We start from the raw sequence: 20786 nt of genomic DNA, 5'->3' as shown, positions 1-20786 counted from the left end.
ATTCAGGTAAATCATATTTTGCAACCACATCCTTCCTGAGTTGTAATACACATATATACACACACATATGCATACAGTACACACAGACACATACTGACTGCTAGAGGATCTGAATGTACTGCAACAAATAGTGCCTATTTTATTTGTAGAAGGGCTACCATATCTGTAAAAATCCAGATGACCACTTGATGGCATGGTTTTGCGACCCAGATCTGAAAGTTCTAGGAAAATGGGTGGAAAGAACGGGGGTTAAATTAACACCTATAGCCTCTTCGCTAATTATTTTTTAAAATCCTGCTAAGATTGATTAGCACATATGCGTAGAGGGACTAGAAGGCTGGATTTAGTTAACTGTTTATTTGTTTTACCCAGATGGTCTCCTTCTCTGAAGAGAATCTGGTGAGAAGGGAGCAAAAGGAGAAAAACGTAGGAACATTGATAAGACTTTATTCTCACTGGATTACTCCTGCACCGTGTAACTCTTGAAAGTGCTGAAAAACTCTCTGTGAGAAAGCTGTGTCTTAGATTTCCTTACTTGAGAAGCAGCTTTACTGAATTCAGAGTATTTACTATATAGGGGTGACAAGAGCTAGAGTTAAAAAAGAATTAAATGAAAAGGTGCTATGCAATATAACCCTCCTTCTACTAACACTGTTAGAGAATTTTCTGTCAGATAGGTGCAAGTCTAGATTTTACCTGGGAGTAAGTTTCATTGAATTCAGTGGGATTTTTTTTTAAATGAATAGCATCCCTTCTGTGGAAAGCTGATCAACCACAAGTTTATTTCTTCTGGATTATGAAACACTTTCATGGGGAAGTATTATGCCTTTCTTAAATTGAGTAAATTATTGTTACATAGGGTGGGTTCACCACTGAACCTAGGGACCAGATGATCCCATTAATTGCTGCATACCTATTGGGTGGGTTTGAAAAATGTGCTGACCCATTATTTAGCCATGGTTTATTGAATTAGCTCAGTAGACCTGGTTTACACAACAAACAGAATAAGAAACCAATCACACTATGTATATACAACACATCGAGCCGTAAATTAGGCAGATACATTTTTGCTCAGTGCATTATGTGTACTCATCCATTCTTTCTTGTCTAGGATGTAGGGAGCTGATTTTTTCCAAAGCAGCTTGCTGGCCTGCAACTTCTTTATAGAGTGGCATCTAATATCTGGTCTCTTGGAATCTGAGCTACTAGATTCTCATCAATAAATAAACACAATAAGTGTTGTTGTTGTTGTTGTTTTGCCTTTGAGTCAGTGTTGACTCCTGATGACTGCCTAGGGAAGTTGCTGCAGTTTTCTTAGCAACATTTTTGGAAGTGGCTTTCCATGACCTCCTCCTTCCTGGGGCTGAGAGAGAGTGACAGGCCCAAGGTCACCCAGCCGGCTTTGTGCCTAAGGCGGGAGTAAAACTTAAGAGTATCCTGGTTTCTAGCCTGGTGCCTTAACCACTACACCAAACTGGCTCTCTGTACTTTAGTATACCTTAAAAAATCTGAGTATTATTATTGCCTCAGTCATCTACCTGCCTACGTAGGAAAACTTGTATATAGAAATTCTTCTTTATTAGGTCAAATCCTGTTTATGCAAATAAATGGTTGCTGCCTGATTTGTTTTTTCTCCTCTTTCTCTTTCAAGGAGGTTGCTTCTGTGGTGCATGAGCATATGCAGAAATTTCCCTAGGGGACAGGGTGAGTTGCAGAGTAGAAAGTCATTGTACTTTGCACGTGGAACACTGGTTGTTGCATCGCTGTGCATTTTCCTTGGTTGTCCTTTATTGATCAGTATCATATTCCAAGACAAAAGCACACAAAGGTGTTGAATTTAGTAGATAACGATCTTTGCACTGTTTTAAAAGAATACAGATGAAAATACTAATTTCTGAGCAGCTGCATGCCATACTGCCTCTGCACCAAGGTTTGGTCAAAGACAGAGGAAGTCATAGGTAGTAAGAGCAAGGAAATGTAGATGCTTTCCTAAACGCTGTACATACCTGCACCACAAGTCCCTTTGGTCCTTAATAAATTGCTTTGCTGCCAGAGTCATCTGCAACATCTCCCCACTATATTCCCCTAAAACATACACATACAGACACACATACTGGAAAACCTGGAAGAACTGTAGATGATTCTGTGGGTTGTCGTGCACCATTCTCTCTAATGACATACTCCCACTGGGTTATATTCCAGCGCAGGCACAGCTCACAGTTATCATCCAGGTAGATTGGTAGGGTAGGGTGGGTGGGTAGGTAGTTGATAGATAGAGAGTAACAGTGAAGGACTTTAAAATAAGTGATCCTGCCAAGGGATTTAGATAAAGTTATACCTGAATTTGTAATATTACAAAGTTCTATCCTGGTTCTTCCTCCTTTTTTTTTTTTTAATACACATGCTACTGCCCAATCACAGCAATACCAAAGCCCACATTTTTTAATGAATGAATATGTGTATGCGTTTAATAGGATTGCAGATTCCTCCACAATGAGTGTTTTTAAAGGTTATTTCTAGAGCTATGATAGTATATAATAGTTCTTTATTTCTACAGCTATAATATAATAGTTCTTTGTTCAGAAATGTCTTTTTCTTCTCCAGAAACATCTTTCATTCGGGTACTAATAATTCTGCCGCATTAGTTCTCTGTTTTTGCTTGCTTTGCATTTTGCTGACCATGGCATGAAGGCACCCACTAATAATCTTTAAAGGATTTATCTACAGGATGTAGCAATTGTCTCATCCCCAGCCCACCATGAAGGGAGCCTAAATTTGTCCTTAACCATAGTGTATTCCAACTTCTATCCATACAGGTCTTGGTATTCTTTATGATGACTCCTTTAGAGGCATTTGTCTGTATCATGCTCAAGCCCCACTTCTTAAGGTGCTATTCAGACATTACAGTGGCTTCTTATATACACTGGTATACCAATCTTCTGGAAGACCTCTAGACCTGTTATTAAACATGTTCAAGAAGCTTTAAAAACAACCTGAAAGGGGTGGGGGTGGGGGCTTCCAGTTGATTTAAACTGGAAAAGGGAAGTATTGCTGGTTCTGTTACAAATGAGTACATTAAAACTGAGAAGGGGGGATTGCATGGCTGTGCTTTATACTGATTTTAATAGGGAAGCAGTGCCTACTCTAATGCTCTTTCATTTACTCCATGGGATACTTGCAGTTGATACTGATTCTCCTCTTGCAAACTTATCCATTTGGGATATTTGGGAGCTGGGGTGAAATTGTCAAGAGTTCTCCCGAGTTTCCACTTCTAGCCCAAATGACAGGAACACACAGCAATTGGATGGGAATACTGGTATAACTTTCCACCACTCTTCTGGAAGACAGTCTTCATCCAAAGATAGCCTAGCAGACAGGCTGGTGGGGTAGAGGATGAGCTGGGATGAAAGAAGAGGAAGTTCTCTCAATGTGTCATGCAAGCTCCCTCCTGCATCCACCCTGCCCCACTGACCAATCAAGTGGGTTGTTTTTATATACAGCTCTTATGTCAGTTCAAGGACTGGAGGAATGTGTTGGAAGTCCTGGCAAATCCAGCATGCCTCATTAGGATATGGATGGTTGCTCTAGGATGCAAACTCTTTGTGCTATTGAGGAAGCTGTTTGTTGCCACCCCCACTTCCTCTCTCTCTTCCTCCTCCTTCCACCTACTGAGGAGGCAGCAAGCATGCTGTTTTCCTCTGTCTCCATCTTGGGCCTAAAGCCATGTGCCTAGCCTCTCTTCCATGCAGCTCTTAGCAGCTATAGGGCTAAGGGATCACTAAGTATAGTTAAAGAACAGAAGAAACAAGGAACATCATTTTTCCACCAGAGATGGATGTAACAAAACCAAGAATAAAAGTCAGTAGAATGGACATTAATGTAGCTGAGAAGAAGATGGCTAAACCTTGACAAACTAGCAAGTCTAATAAAACTAAAACTGGAGAATCTTAAAATCTACTTTACATAGGAATCGTAACTACAGTAGAAGAAAACTTGAAGGGAATCTTCAAGATTAATGCTGTATTTTTTGATAAATACTCATGCCTCACAAGAGAGCATATATTACTATCTAGCACTATTTCTTAAAATTTCCCTATTTTCCCTTATTTAGGAAACATTCTAACAATTGTTTTAATCTTCATCAGCCATCACCTCCAACATCACCACGGCAATCCTTATATGGTTATCTATAAATATATTAAAGAACAAATGGGGCAAAACGCATCCTTGTCTTACTCCTTGCTAACCTTGAACCTTTCACTAATCATTCCATTTATTCTTATTCATGCTTTACTAACATTACTCTGATTACATTTAGCAACCAACCTTCAACTCTATACTCATGCATAACATTACACAATTTAATAAACAATTTATAATAGTAATAGTTAATAAGCATAAATACTATAAACATAATTTATCATAACTTCTCTCTAAATCAACAAAGGAACAATACACCTTTTCACATTCATGTACTTCTCAATGAATTGCTGAAGAGTAAAACTGAATTGCCACCCCTTCACTACATCTCCCAAATTTTGCTCATAGTTATTTCTCCAACTTTTCCCATTAATATTATTTCTGTTAAAGTTTTCACCCTGAGAAAAAATGTTTTGTGGGATAATGGCTACATGTTAACCCAATAGTACAATAATATGACAGAACTGGAAAAAAATTTCATAACTTTCAGAAAAATGTTTTATTTTTCATATTGCAGGTCACTAGGAAATATTTCCTTTGTATCTCTCTTAGACGTATCTGGAAGCTTTTTAGCACTCAAAAGACAATAACACGAATATTTTGATTAAATATAAGAAGACTTATATTTGTATCTATTATAGCTCCATTTTTATACAAAACTGAAAAACAAAAGGTCCAGAAAATGCCATGAGAAGAATGAGTGAGTAGCTACTGTAAATAGTCAGGAGTGAGGGTTTCTTAAATTGTTCATTCCATTTCAGAGTCTGACATTCAGTTCCTGATGGGGAGTCTGTCCTGAAATGCCCTTTCTCTTCTTGTTTGTTGCTGTTGTTGAGGCTCAGCTGAAGTAATTGTCTATTCCAAACAGTGTTTGTTTATACAATCCCATTGCCCTTTCTGGAGTGGCTTCTGATAGTGGCTTGTTGTCTGTGTGATTGGATAGGGCTTTTAAATTTTTATTCTGCTGTGACTTCTGGTCTTACTTTTGAAAGTGTTTTTCTTGGTTAGGCCCCATTTTCCTTTAAAAAAACAGTTTCAAGTCAGGTGGGAGATGCTAATATTTATTAAATCATTATTTCTCTTTATATGTATTTATATCTTGGCTAAGAACACAGAAAGGGTGGAATCAGACTAAAATGTGCTTGGGCATCCAGCACCCAAAGGTTTTCATCAGGGAGCAAAAATACAGTACCGATGATGAAGGGATCAGTAGGTAAATCCAGTAATAGAGCAGTATTTATTCCTTAAACCCTACCTATCACCTGTCAAAAAAACCTAAGAATCATATAGTTAGAAACAAACTCCATATTTTCCAAGAAGAACAGTAATATGTTTATACGCTATATAAACTATATTAGAGCCAGTTTGGTCTAGTGGTTAAGGTGCTGGGCTAGAAACCAGGAGACTGAGAGTTCTAGTCTGTGTGGCCTTGGGCCAAGCCCTCTCTCTCAGCCCAACTCAGTGCAATGAAGACCAGCCTCCCCGTGGTGCACCCCGGGCAACATGACTTTTCACGGCTAAATAGTCTACACATCTGGCTGCTGAACCTCTCAAGGATTTCCCAGCAAGAAAAGCAGCATGAACATCGAATTGCTATGCCATACGATTAAAAAAAACAAACCTATATTTATCAGTTCCATAAAATCCCACCAGGAAAGTTACAATAATTAGCCAAAAGCCCGTGGTTTACTGGCATCTCAGTGAAAAGTAAAAATCTCTCTTTAACCTACAATAACTCAGTGCAATTTCAGGGAGAGGGGATCGGGCACTGTCTCAGTCCAAAGAAGATGAAAGCTCATTCCACAGTGGAGTAACAGAATACTTTGTCTCAGTCAAAAGAAAACCTCTCTACAGCTATAACTTAACAACTACCAAAATGCCAGAGTATACTGCATGACCAGCAGCATCTCTTTAGGTATATTTGCTAGTCCACTCCCCCATGTATCCCACTCTGCAAAAGGAGACAGCAAGGCATGAGGCACTTCCCCTGCATTATTGGGAAGGGCTGCCCCCATTTTTCCTGCACCAGGTAGGCCCCCTTAGTCATGTCAACAAGCCAGTCTATATACTCCTTCTCTCTTCTTTGCTCTGGTGCAAAGATGTTGGGAGGTGAATGAATCCCACTGAGGGCCCTTCTGTGTACTACCAATTGGAAACATGGCTCTACTGAAGAAAGTGAAGAAAATGGATGCTACTCCATGTTGAATCAGCCACTGCTTTATCAGCCTTACATCCTATAGAGGGTATTCTGCCCCTTTTAGAGATAAAATTGGTGTAGATAAATGTTACATAAAATGTTTCCAAAGTCACTTCTGAAGATCTGTCACGATTTATTCTTTGCCACAAGACATTGTGATGACCACTAGTTTGGATGCCTTTCAAAGGGGATTAGATAACTTTATGGAATACAGGACTATGTGGGATTTTCTAGGTACTCTATATCATGATACAACTATTTTCTGTTGAAGTTTACATTAATAGTGCATCTCTGAAAGCTGATAGAATCCTTTGAATTCTAGGGATGGAGGACTTAGGAATTTTTGGTGGATATAGCTGTTGGTCATCTAATTATTCACTGAAATGTAGAGACAGCTTGATTGCTCGTAAGCATCTTCTTCCCACTGAATAGAATCCTTCCAGGTCCTGATTCATGCTCAGACCAAAGGCCATGGTTGGGTTTAGGTTTAATGTACAATTTTTCTTCTCAATCCATTTGCGTCATGTGGTCTAATTTTTCTTTTACTATTTAACACTATGGGATTTCTTTCTCTCCCTCTACATTTATGTTTTGTAAAGTTTGCTAACTATAGTAAATTGTCTTTTAGGTTTTCCTTAGGAGATGCTCGCAGGCCCTTACATGAATCAGCAGTATTGGTTGAAGACATTGTCCACACTCAGCTGATCAATTTGGTAAGGTTTTTTGTTGTTGTTCAACAAATGAAAAGAGAAGGTCAACAGTTTCAGTGAGAGATCTGTATATGACAAAGTGAGATCAGTATTTAACACATTTCATAAATTACTAAATTTAGAAGGGCATGATTTAAAATTTGGATGGCATGGCTTTTTATGGTATAACAAATTGAAAGTAAATAAAACATTTAATAATCATTGTATTAGACGGTCCATTCTTAAAATTTGGAAAAAATATAAATCTATTTTAATGTCAACAATACCACTATGGATTTCCCCACAAGAAGCTTTTGTAAGGCGAGAAACAATAGGTAACCATAAGTGGCTAAAATATTCGGATTTAATAAAATTTGAAGGGACCAAATTTACAGTGAAAACAAGAGAAGAACTGGAAAATGAAGGATATTCATGTCAATGGTTTACATATATTCAGTTAAAAGAACAATTTAAATTAGATGCCAAAAGTTACAAATTTACAAAAAAACTATCTTGGTGGGATGAACAAATTGATGCTAATAATGACCACATGATCTCTAAAATATATAAAATGTTATTACAAATGAGAATACTAAATGTACAAATTAAGCAATGTATGAACAAATGGGAGAAAAATTTTGGATATAATATTGAGTACGATGTTTGGGAAAGAATGTGGACTAAGGGATTAAAATTTACATTAAATTATAACTTAAAAGAAAATTTTTATAAAATGATGTACATGTGGTATACTACCCCTGAAAAATTATCGAAAATGTTTCGAAATACGTCAAATGTTTGTTGGAAATGTAAAAAAGAAATTGGAACTTTATACCATATGTGGTGGACCTGTAAAAAAGTGAAAAAATTTTGGCCATCTATACATAATATAATTTGTAAAATGTTGGCAGTTAACATTGATAAATTACCGGAACTCTACTTATTGGGCTTTATGAACAAAGATTTGGAAAAAAAACTATGGAAAACTTCTACTGTATTTGATTACTTCAGCCCGAATTATCTACGCTGCAAAGTGGAAAGAAGAATTAATCCCATCTGTGGAAGAATGGATATTTAAATCCCTAAACTTGGCACAAATGGCAAAACTAACGGACCAATTAAACAATAAAAATATGGAAGATTTTCAAAGGACTGGACACTCTTTTTTAAATATGTGGAATGGACGCAAAAAGTTAATATGAATATATAGTATGTAAATAGCAAACTACTTTAATTGTTTAATCTCTTATTAGAATTAATGAAGGCAATTTAGAGAATTAAGGGGAAAAAAATAACATGCTAGGATAGTAAGCTGTACCGTCTAGAAAGTTGGAAACCCTAATCTTTCTATTTATTTATTTATTTTTCATTTTATCCCCCTCCTTTTTATTTTTTATTTATTTATTTGTTTGTTTGTTTGTTTGTTTTATTTTTTTATTTTTTATTTTTCTTCTCTCTTCTCTTTTTTTCTTTTTCTTCTCTCTTCTCTTTTTTGTATTGTAAGATATTATTGTTTGTATGTAATTTTATGTTTATTTAAATAAATTAATAAAGTTAACAGTATTTAACACATTTCATGAATATTACTAACCAATCAGAATAGGGAATCTCCACTTGTTACATTCCAGAACACAGAAGTAAGGCTGTCAAATATTACCCAAGCCTGATGCCATGAGGCTGTACAATACCTTTTGTCTTGTTGCATCAAGAAATCTATACAATACCTATCATACTGAAGGGTTTTTTGAGAAATTGAACACAATATATACCATCTTTCAGTGTTCTGAGTCAATTAAACTACATTGGAAATGGTGAATGGATACATTTTTATCTAATAAATAAAAATGGATAAAATTATGTCATGTTTGCATGCTCTAAATTTGAACATTCAAGACATAGTATGCATTCTTAACTATGACTGCCATTGTGGTTTGGTGTATAACCTGTATTTAGCCTTAGAGGATATTTTAAGTGCTATAAAATAGTACTTTAAAAAATATTTTGCATTTCTGCCAACTGCTTATAGTTTATAAATACTAATGAAGTTAGATATTTTTATTTGTGAACAGATAATATGAGTTGTAACTGTACGTTGCTGTTAGATTTCTTCAAAATGGCTTGTGTGCTAAATTCATTATCAGAAATTAAGTAGTGTGAGGTAATATAGGCAAATACTGCTTAACCGCTTTTAGAAAGTTATTTGCAGCTGTCCCTTCTTGCCAATAGGGCATCATGAAAAGTCCTTGTTTTATGTGATTGTTTGAAAAAGTAATAAAGCTTCCTGTGAGAACCATAATTAAAGGGGTTATCAAAATAGGAAAAACTCATATAATTTGTGATGGATAAAATAAAGGAAGTAGCTATCCCATTGGGATCTAATGAGTCACAGGATGGAAACAATCTTCTTGATAGCTAAACATTCAAGCTTAGTAAAAAGTTGTAGGGGTATATACATAACTCAGCAACCCAGAAAATACATTGGGTTTATATGAATAGATAAAGGTCACAAAAATCATCTGGGTAAAATCTTTTATTTCTGATGTTTAGTTAGGAATTGGATCCACAGACTTATCACACACCTGTCTTGGTCCAATAGTACAGAGGTTTGGAGACACAGAAATCAAATAAAAAGCCACATTTTTATTTGACAGAATATCAGAGCGGTACCATAATACCAGAAGTGGTATTATGTTGCTATTCAACATAACAATGCAAGAAATAAGAATTCTATAAAAATGTTTGCTTTATAGCTATCAAGTAACTTTTTTAAAAGCTCCATGCATTTTAAATATTTTTAAATGTTCCTTGTAAAGGTTATTATTATGAGTAGAGCTGAGAAAATGTATTTTCCTAATTATCTCCTGTCCTAGAAGGCAATTTCAAAATAAAACATCAATTCTGCTTAATACCAAATACATTCTATTGTTTAGTTATTTTATGAAGCACAAATATTTTGTTGAACTGTAACTTTATATGTTTTACATTTTCTTTGTTCTTTAACTTACCAGTGTTTAGGCATGATAAGTGATTATTTGATATTTGCAGTTCAAATACGATGTTTTCTGTATTACCACAAAAATTTAGTCAACAAGAAAATTTAGAAGTGCTGATACAGCTTTTTCCTGAACATAGCAGTTTATAATTTATAGCAGCTAACTAAAAACCCCATCGCTTTCCATCTCCAGAATCAACAATTTCAAAGTTATTTGATACGTTCACAGCTAAATCTTTGGTAGGTAGATATTGCCTCTGATTCCATGAGGCAACATTGGCTAATCCCATTTCCAGCCCCAGTATAAGCTCTAGAGGGCTGAGAGATCCTCTGAAACAGTTTGACGGATGAACTTGCTAGTTTTATTAGTAATAAAACGAATCAAAACTAATAAAAAATAAAATCTGGGTTTTATTTTTGAGACACCTACTCGCATTTTTTGTTGCAGATTTATTATAGATCAGTATTTGTACTTCATAGCAACAACTGTAGAAAAACCTGGCTTTGCTCTTGTTTTGTCCAGGCAAAGGGGGGGTGAGTCCTGACATTCTGACATTTTATTCGGATATAGTCAAAAACAGTTCTGTGAGCGTGCTTTGTGTGTGCAAGACACCCAAAACTGTCACCTTCTCCCTCAAACTTAATTGGGACTCCTAAGGGATTATGATCCCAAGTTCGAAAGCTCCTGCAGTATGGGATCGTATCCATCCGTCCATCCTTCAGGATTACTTCCTGATGCTGTGATAAAGTTGCATCAGAGTTCCCATCAAAGAGCTGGAACTGCCTGCCTTTGGGGCTGAGAATGGTGCATTAAGCCTTGCAGAAACTCAGTCCATTTGTTCTGCTCTTTGTGCTGCCAGTAAATGCAAATAATGATCTGGGGACACCGAAATGGGGTTATGGGGTGCCAGGTGCTCAATTCCGCCCTGTGCAGGAGAATAGAAACACTGCAGGAGAATAAACCCATGATGAAAATCAGAAGTTGCCTCGTTGTTTTAAAGTTCATGCGTAGGTTTCTTTGCCTTTCTCAGCCCAAGTAGCAGTAAAAAAAAATTTAAAAAGTAGAGTTGAAACGTTATTTCATCTCTTGAATCTAGAGGTCACCACTGAATGTTTAAGGTGCAAGGTGTTACCTATTTTTATGTATTGCTTTAAATTTACGTTTTACCCTACAAAATAAATACGACAGTTTTAAAAAATGCAACCTAGTTGCAGCTAACTTATAAAAGCAGCTATGAGAGATGATGTATATGTGAATAAAAGATTATGGTGGAACTGCCTGTGAAACAAAAGGTTGGGTACTAATGTTATTCTGCTTTAGTGGCAATTCTGCATGAAGCAACTATTTTTTAAAATTTGCCATCTTTAGTCTAAGCTAAACTTCTGCCCAGATGCAGTCCTTGGGCTGAGAAATCAGTTATATTTAAACTAATGTCAATGTTTCTATTTTTTTCAATAAATGATAACTCCAGATGGACTGTTTTGCATAGTCAAGCATATTCCAACCACATATGGCTGTATCAGTTCTGTGTCAGTCCAAATAAATTAATCTGATCAGTAGCCATTACACTTTCCAAATTACCAACTGTAATACTCAAATCCTATGCCAGATATTAAGGTACTTTATAGAGTTACAGTTGGTATGGTCAGCTGCCATCTGAATGCATCCTTGACAAGTATTGATGGAATAAATTAATGCCTAATGTTATAAGGTATTTTGACATATTTTAACAACCACTTCAGTGGCATTTAACAGAGAGAAATCATTGCGGCTTCTAATACTTAACTTATCTGATTTCAAGTGAACCTGATGGTTTGGGAATCAGTTTTCTAGGGAAGGTTGGCTTGTTAACAGTATTATGCAGTTACAAGTAAATGTGGTCACAGCTGGTTCTGGTTTTTTAGCTTATCCACCTGATTGGAAGCAACAGGTTTTTTTATTTTTTTCCCCATTTCTTACACTGACACCTAGTGTTCACTGTTCCTGTGCATTCTAATACTTACAGCCCAATCATTTACCCATCTACTCAGAAGTAACCCAATGTAAACAGGTTTGGGAATGTAATCCATTTTATGCTATTAATGAGTTGCTGGCAAGGCAATACGTTCCTTAAAACTTTATAATCACAAATTATCATTATTTGCTGCTTTGCTAGTCTACATTGCATTCCTGTTAGCAATAAGGATAAGAATACAACAATGAATAACAGTTCCTATGCAGATATAAAAATGGGGGTTCAGAAGTAAGTCAAGTGGTATAATTGGAGTAACTGAAGGTTAGGCAAGAAACCGTAAACACAATAACCATCATTCAGAGAGAGAGAGAGAGATACATACATACACATACATACATACATACATACACACACACACAGACACACACATACACACACACACATACACACACACACACACACACACACACACATATGATAGTAATTGTGTTTACTGTTTCTTGCCTAACCTCCAGTTACTCCAATTATACCACTATACACGCACACATACACACACACTGTATATACACATATATGAATTTTGATTATAGTAGTAAAATCTAATACAAACTAAACTTAAAGAAAAGAAAATAGAGAGGAGTAAAAAGTGAAAGGAGGAAGAAGAAAGAAAAGTAAGAATATAATGAGAAAAGATATAAAGAAATGACTTCCAGACTTCATCACAAGTATAAACAAATTTAGTAATCTTCACTCTCTCTAAAGTTACAAACATTTATCTCTTCATCCCACATCCCATCTCTTACATATAAACAAATCCATAAAATATCATCTTTTCAGTCCTGGTGTCAGCAGAAAGTCCAGTTAGGGTAGCCAGAAGTAACAACATATCTTGTTTTAACCTTGATCAAATAAACCAATTTTATATTCCTTTTACTTCTAGCAGTCTTAATCTTTAGTTCATTTAAATATTGTCATAGGATTTTGTCCTGTCCCAGCCCAAATCACACACAGTACACCAACGACCAGTCTGGGCTTGCAGTTCCTTTTTCATAGAGGCAGAACCGGGTGGAGCTTATTTAGGAGAGTGGGGCTGTTTTTTCACCCGTAGCCTCTCTGACCTTCACTATTCTTCTCTCCTTTCCACTCTCCTTGCTCTTGCACTGGGAGGGGGTTGGAACCCCGTGTCTTCATCCCTGAGCAGTGACACCTGGTCCTGCTGCTCTTTGGCCAGCCCTGCCTCCTTTGCCTGCCCAGATGGACCTTCGTCTGTTACCCCCGTCGCTGCCTGCATGCGCTCCGAAGCTGTCCCTGGGCCTGGCTGCTCTTTCTCATCCTCCGACTTGGACTCCGAGCCCCCTGTGACAGGTTTGATTTCTCTTCATTTCTTCTTTATCCCATAGCACAGAGCTCTTCAAGGCTTTAACAAGCCTCTTTGGTAAATCCAGTAGGAAAAAATTATCCAGGTCACTTTCCATTTTATTTTATTTATTTTATTTCCCTTTTAAATTTTAAAACCTGAGCCAGTTTCTTTTGTAGATCCAGTGAAACATACTTTTCTAAATCATTCTCTTGGTCTGTGAGTTGTAAATCCACTTTCGATACCATCTCTATCTTGTCAGGTAAAATTTGTTCTTCATCTGACATTTCTTCAATAACATCTTTTGGACATAGTCAATCCATAGAAGCAGACCTCCTTACTGACATTGTTGATATTATGGCTACTATTTTCTGATTCCATTCTTCAAAAGTCTTCTTCAGTATTTTTATCATCATAACCATCTTGCAGGCCTGTATATCTTCCCTCTACCTAAAATCTTAATTTCCTCTAGTGTCCAGTTTTTGAAATCATGGAATTATTTATCTATATTGTGTCTTGTAAAAACCCAAACAAGATCTATTTCCCACAAGAAGCTGTTTATTCTTTATAATTAATTCCAAGTCTTACTATAAAAGTTTCAATATTCCAATTTTATCTGGACCCTTAGTCCATTTATAACTTTCTAAGATCAAAATCTTATTTATCTTTTTTCTGTTATTTCAGATTCTTTAAATTCTTAAGCTGATGATTAAAATTTTCTTTCGTTCAGGTTTGAAGGCTGACTCACCCAGCATTTTCAAACTTGTCATTCCAAAGGTCTCTAAAAGCTTAGAAGTAATTAATGAGCAATTTCTGAAAGTGATTAGAAAGTGAGGTTTGCAAACTTAGCGTTCTGTAAAAGTCTTCGCCACCGTTGTGAGCAAGATGGCTAATCCCATCATCTCCTGGCACTCAGACTTGCAGAAAACTGCTGTCCTGTGGTCTTCTCATCAGGAGCAGCCATCCAGAGCACATATGGGCAATCTCCTGTCCTCTTTTTATCCGGAGAGTTTCCAAGGAACTGGTCTACTCACCCGTTCCTTGGTTTTTGCTGCAGTTGTTGGCTCAGTTTGCCATACCTCCCCTGGAAGCCTAAACACAATTACTATCCACTGAATTTGTTTAATATATTAGGTCTACCAGACCTAGGTTGTAATCATTCCAATTAATCTCTCTCTTTACTGCGATCTAGTTGTCTGGAGTTTTCCAGGTCAAACTTTATCGGCCTAGAAATATACTGGCTTTATTACCAAATATACTTATCCCAATCAGCCACCAACCTGGTCAAATATCCCTACCGTGGGTTTCCATGGAAGGGCCCAAGGGTGGTGGTGGGAAGCAATGGAATATGTGTCATGGCACTGCACAAAGGATGCAAATTATGTGACGGATGCAAATTACATCCATCACATACATACATGATCATATGATCTCTACCTGGTTTTAACCAGTGCCTGTGCTCCATACAGATTGTGCAGTGCACAAATAAAATAAAATAAAATCTTTATTACAGTCATAGACCGCCAGTACACAATCATTCTAACTTAATCAAAAGATACAAGGTGAGGAATAGAGAGTCCCGGTTCACTTTCTCCAGGAAGTTCGTGATCCAGTGAATCTTTGCACCAAGAGAGTTGGCAAGCCTTCATGATATCACTAGTCTTTTCATTGTTGGCCATTTGTGTAGGCAACAGTAGTGAGGTTTGTCTTTTATAGTCCATCACTAAGTGGGGAAGATGTGTTCTGTGTTGCCAGGCTTGGCAGTGATTTCTGTAATGGAGAAGACTGTCATCTGCCACTCTTTCTGTCTAGATTTTAGAGGTCTATCTATCAGGTATGTGGGACAGATTTGCTTTTTTATTTGTTTATATTTGTGTACTTTGGATTTGGGGGGTGTTTATTGCTTCAAACTGTAAAATTACTTGAGTATGCACTTCAGAAAGAAGTTGGCATAAAAATCAAATAAATAAATAAAATTGTAAGCTGAGCTGTGCTTAATTTGCTATGGAAGATTTGTTTTCCCTCCTCTGTTTTCCAGGGTCTTCTGACCAAGGAAATAGTTCCTTCTGGTTGATAATCTGGATCCTTCACCTATGTTTCCACAAAATTCAGTAGGGGAAATGTATCAAGATATTATATGGGCCTTGGAAAGTTTAGACACTGAAAACTGGGCATTGTCAATAAATCCTGTCCAGAAAATCTGGGGCAAAGCCTGAGATTTCAGCCACTTCTAATTCTTAAGAAACCCTCATTATGTAGTAATGAGCAAATGCCTTAAAAGTTTGGCCTCTACAGAGGGTAAGTTTATTGGAGAAACCACTATTAGTAGTGAAGACCCTCTAAGTATGCCAGACAAGGATGGTTTCTTAGATGTTATCAGATAAGATAGTAAGATGGTTGTGATCAAGGATGTAACAACTCTAGCAAACCTTAAGCTTGAATATGGAAACTTAAGCTTTACAAACGATAGACAGGTACAGGAATGAATGAAAGATACTAATTAGTCACTATTTACGTATCTAATTATTTGCTTGTTGGTTTATTTAATTCATTTTTAAGCTTTCTCAATCACTGAAGCAATTCTAGGCAATGCAGAGTGATATTATGAATACAATTTAAAACAAGAACAAAGAAAAAAGTAATAACAATAAAAGAATTAAAAACCCAAGAAAAATGATGTGTGGAGAGAAAAATCCTCAAATAGTTTATTTTGAGGGATGCAGGCCCTGTTAACTCAAATACAAAGTACAGTAGAATGTTTAGTTTTCATACAGCTTTAAAAGAAGGGTCATATTTAGTTTTAACTATTGTATTCTACTCTCAGTTTCTCAGATAGATAGATAATCGATCGATCAATAGATACAGTAGGTATAGAATTAAGCTAAATATCTATGCAACCTCCTATATTAATTTAGTTCCATAGAATCATGAGAGTACTTTTATTTAAATATAGTCCCAATTTTTTTTCTCATTAGCTCAGATTCTCCCAACAGTTTTCTGGAATTCTGAATTGAAATTCAAATCCAAGTTTCAGCCCCTAAAAACAGAAATAATCACTTAAAAGCTTCCCCACATCCTCTTATCCTCCAGAATGTTCAATACTACCCTATCTTACTCTTTTTCTGGGAAGGTGGGCATATTAGTAAAGAAAGCACTGGGTTGCATCCATTCACAGCTTTGATTATCTAAGCATGCCTACAAGGCCCGTAGAGGACATCAAAGCATTATTTGAAATAAAAATGATCCTAGAGGCTGACATTTTACTTTGCAACCTGTTAGATTCCTGGTACAAAGGAAAAGAGAGAGTATGTTTGACACTTGATATGGGTTTTGTGAAGCTTAGACATGCATTTTTGTGGTAAATCTGAAGTATAGGTGTGGGAACAACAGTCATTAGCCATTGACTCCTGTTCTGATTTCTGGAAAAGATGGGGTGTTGTCAGCCTTCCCAGGTGGACAAGACAGGGAACACAACCAGATGAGCTAATTCTACTTTATTGTAAGACTACGTTAACAGAATCTGAAAGTCTGAAAGTACAAATCTCCCACCGTCTCCTTTACAACCCGATAAGTTAAGGAGGGTCCCTTCTGAGCCTCTTTCTCCACCTACTATGCAGCTGTGGGCTATGCCCTCTCTTATCTGACTGTTCCCTAGGCAGCATCTCTTCGCCCTGCCTTTCAAGGTCTTCTCACATACCATTACAGGTGCAGAGCAGTGCCTTTTCTGAAATTATGGCAGATTGTAATCTTCATATAAATAAAAGAATTATCAAGGAAATTCTGGGCAAATTCTACTTCAGGATTTATTTGTAACTAACCAGGATTTTATTTATTTATTTGCACTTGCTTTTATACCGCTTCTATCCTTCTGACTCTTGGCATCTCACAAACAAAATATCTGATAGATTTCTTTCTGCCAGCTTCAGTAGCAACCTTCATATGTTTTGTTTTGTTTTTTTAATTATATTTATTCCATATATAAGCAATTATCAGAACATGTATAACAAAGGCTGGATACTTATTTTCTAAGAATAGATACCAGCAACAGTTCAGATATAACTGGTACAAAAATAAACCCTGGGTCACCATGCAGTCTAAGAACCCATAACGTGATCACTGAGTTTATGAACTTCCTTTTTCAGGGATGATTTGATCCTGTGTGTTCTTGCACAGATAATCTAATTCATTGACTGCTGAAACCTTCATCTAATTAAAAACCAACCTTAGTTTACAGATTCTTATCCAGTTTATAGGCAGTGATGTAGAAGCATAGGCATTTTCATAAGCCTACTATGCATTGGCTCTGGACTTGTCTGATTAAATGATGTCTCAATTTAAGACATGGTTTCTCAACCAGAGCTCCGTGGCACCCTCGGGTTCCACGAGAGGTCACTAGGGGTTCCCTGGGAGATCAAGATTTATTTAAAAAAATATTTCAAATTCGGGCAACTTCACATTAAAGAGGTAAGTTTCATTCTTAATTTTTACTTTAAGAACACTGTTAATACATATATACAGGCCTACCGATGAAATGAATGTAATAATTTTTTTAACTTCTGGCCTTTATTTGAGTCTGAATGTGCAGGGGTTCCCTGAGGCTTGAAAAATATTTCAAAGGGTCTTCCAGGGTCAAAAGGTTGAGAAAAGCTGGTTTAAGAGATGAGTCAGCTTTTTTTCTTGCTCTGAGTTTCTTTTGGAATACTATGACTTTGGGGCAGACTGTTCTCACATTGGTAGTAACTCTTCCTTTTCCCCCTCTTGAGCTCAAATGAATAATTTCTAAACATATCCAGGCTAGTGCTTTGGTCCTTGACTGAAGAGAAATGGAAAACAGAACTTTTATGCATTTTATCCCTACTCCTTTTGCCTGAGCTGTTGTGCATATGGGAAGATTGGCAAGAATCTGCAAATAGCCCAGATCAACCCTGGATTTTAAAGTAGAATTTTTGGAGCTGTACATTGTTTAGGATTTATTTTCCTCTCTTCCCACTCCTACTCTAGCTTTTATAGTAGCATGTAATCATGGTTAAAAATATTGGGGAAAGCATACCTTCCAATTCTTTCATACACGACATAGGGATGATGGCAAAACAGTTTGGATATTTCTTTATTTTTACAAACATAGCCCATAGGAGGGGCTAAAATTACTCTCAGTAATTTTAGTGGGAATACTCTCGGTAGTTTTAGTGACTCTGGGCCAGAGTGATGCTGGCAGAAGCGTGGCAGGTCACCAGTAAGGTCAAAAGGGAGAAGTGAAGCTAAGAATAAACCACAACAGAGGTTGGGGCAGATGGGTCTGCTGATGTGAGGGAAGCCCAGATGAGGGAATGCCAATCTAACCCTGAAGAATACAATGGCAGAACATATTTGTATTGCTGCCAAGGAAATGGAATGGACATGGCTGAAACTCCTGGAAAGTGTAAGGGCAAGGTAGACAGTCTAGTAAGACCAACAGGACCAAACCTTCCTTTTGAATCTCAGTAGGGACAAAAATGACAAAACCCTAACTGAAATGGGGGGAGGGAATCAAGCTGATAAGCTAAGATGCACGTCTTTGGAAATTTGGTCTGCTCTGCAGCAGAAATGCTAAAAACTCTTAATAGTTCTACTAAAGTAAGAAAACTACTATTAGTAAGTTAGTATTTGCTGCTGTAGACTGATTGCTTAAATCATGACCTGAAGCGTCTTTGCTCTACCTATGAGGAGCTCCTCAAGGTTTCATCAAGCATAAGGACTAAAGAAAGAGCAATAGAAGTTAACATCAAAGTCTATGCCAGGGTGCTTATTTCACAGTATATTCTTTATGATATTGAGCATGATGTTCAGTAAGAGCATCCCATCTGGATACTATTACCTGTAGGATGTGCAGCTTGTATATATCTTCTAGAGGTTAGTTTCTAATGTTAAACAAAGGAAGCTGATTAAAACCAGCTGTAAAACAATTTTCATAGTTTTTTTACAGTGAGTATTGAATTACCTTGCACATGACTATATGTCTGAACTAGAACTAAAATAAATCTTTGCTGACTTATTAAAATTAGTATATTGTTTATTTAAAGCTGAACTAAATGTAGCACTTTACTAATTTGGCAGTGGATTTAGTATTGCTGAGTTCAGTATATATATTTTCATACCTGTAAGAAATAATTGCTGATTTATTTGTGCAGTGTGCTTCAGAAAGCACATTTCATTTGCCCCAGAAAATGTAAACATTATAACAAAATCATATTCTTTTAAAAATTAACACGAAGGATGTATTAAATTCAACAGTACAGACATGTCAAAGAAATGTGCAGTTACTGGTTGTAACATTTTGTATGACATAGTCCTCATAAAGGGTTGTATGTGGAAGTTACACTGAACTGTCATATATTTAAATATTTGTTTATGGTTCATTTGCTCTGAAATCCCCTCCATCAAATTGCCAGTTCTAATTTAAATGTGAATAGGACATAAGGTTCACATGACACAGATCATACAGAAAGCCTGATTTTGGCAAGCAGAAGTTTCCCAGGAATTCTTCCCTGTTCCACTACCTGTCATTGTTTTTAATTGGCAATCTGAAGAATGGTGTCTTACGTGTGTACATTCATGCAAATTTGTGAAACATTCCATATTTTTAAATACGTAGTTTGGTTATGCTTATATCGATATTATTTATGGTTCTGTTGTTTTATTTAATACAGTTAATTATTGATGCTAATTGCTAAAGTCTGTTTAAGATAGTTTTAAAGGAGGATTTGCTTTTTCAAATACTAAATGGTTCTTTTCTCATAATCCTCACTTCTACCTTCTCCCTCTCTCAATTGTTGTTAAAGTTAGAAAGTGAATGGGGTTAAATTCAGGTGTATCGCTGGATCAGATGATAGGAAGGGAATTCTAATAGAGAAGACTAAAAAGAAAGATGCCTGTACTTGTAATTCCTATTTTAGGGGTAGAGTGGCCAAATTACAGTCCTTTGTATAAGAATTTGGTGACAGTTTTGTTATACTGGCTTAGATTTGTCCATTGAAACAGCTACTTCTGCAATCTGAATTATATCTAAAGCTATGTGGATTAATAAATATTATTTTAAGTTAACATTTCAAGTATGAAAGTCTACCTCAAAACCCACAAAAATGCTATTATCTCTTAAATATGTCTATTGAAACAGAAAGTGACAAATAAGATTCTCTAAGAAAAATATTTTGAAATTCAGAAAATGTTTTCAGAATGATTAACAGTGTTGTTTGTAGTAAATGTTCTCTGAGAAAAATCATGTCTTGCTCATGAACACCATGTAAGGCAAATGGCCAAGGACATTTTTAATCTTTCTTTATACACACTTCAGCTTTATTTTCATCCAATTGTATCTCACTTGGCTGTGTTTTTCACAATACTCTGTTCTGTTGTACAA

At 36.4% G+C, this 20786-nt stretch overlaps 1 protein-coding gene across 2 annotated transcripts in view; it reads left to right on the top strand.

Moving 5' to 3' along the window:
• SUPT3H (SPT3 homolog, SAGA and STAGA complex component) overlaps nt 1–20786 on the top strand; it is a 268160-nt gene that overhangs the window by 136715 nt on the left and 110659 nt on the right. For both annotated transcript variants that reach the window (XM_063317327.1, XM_063317336.1), the window contains one exon: nt 7026–7110. In XM_063317327.1, the coding sequence (XP_063173397.1) occupies nt 7026–7110 (85 nt within the window). The remainder of the gene's footprint in view (nt 1–7025; nt 7111–20786) is intronic.

Source organism: Candoia aspera, chromosome 1, assembly GCF_035149785.1.
Source record: "Candoia aspera isolate rCanAsp1 chromosome 1, rCanAsp1.hap2, whole genome shotgun sequence".
In the NCBI taxonomy this organism is placed as follows: Eukaryota; Metazoa; Chordata; class Lepidosauria; order Squamata; family Boidae; genus Candoia; species Candoia aspera.
Note: the sequence above shows the minus strand (reverse complement) of the source record. Positions and strands in the feature narration are given on the sequence as shown.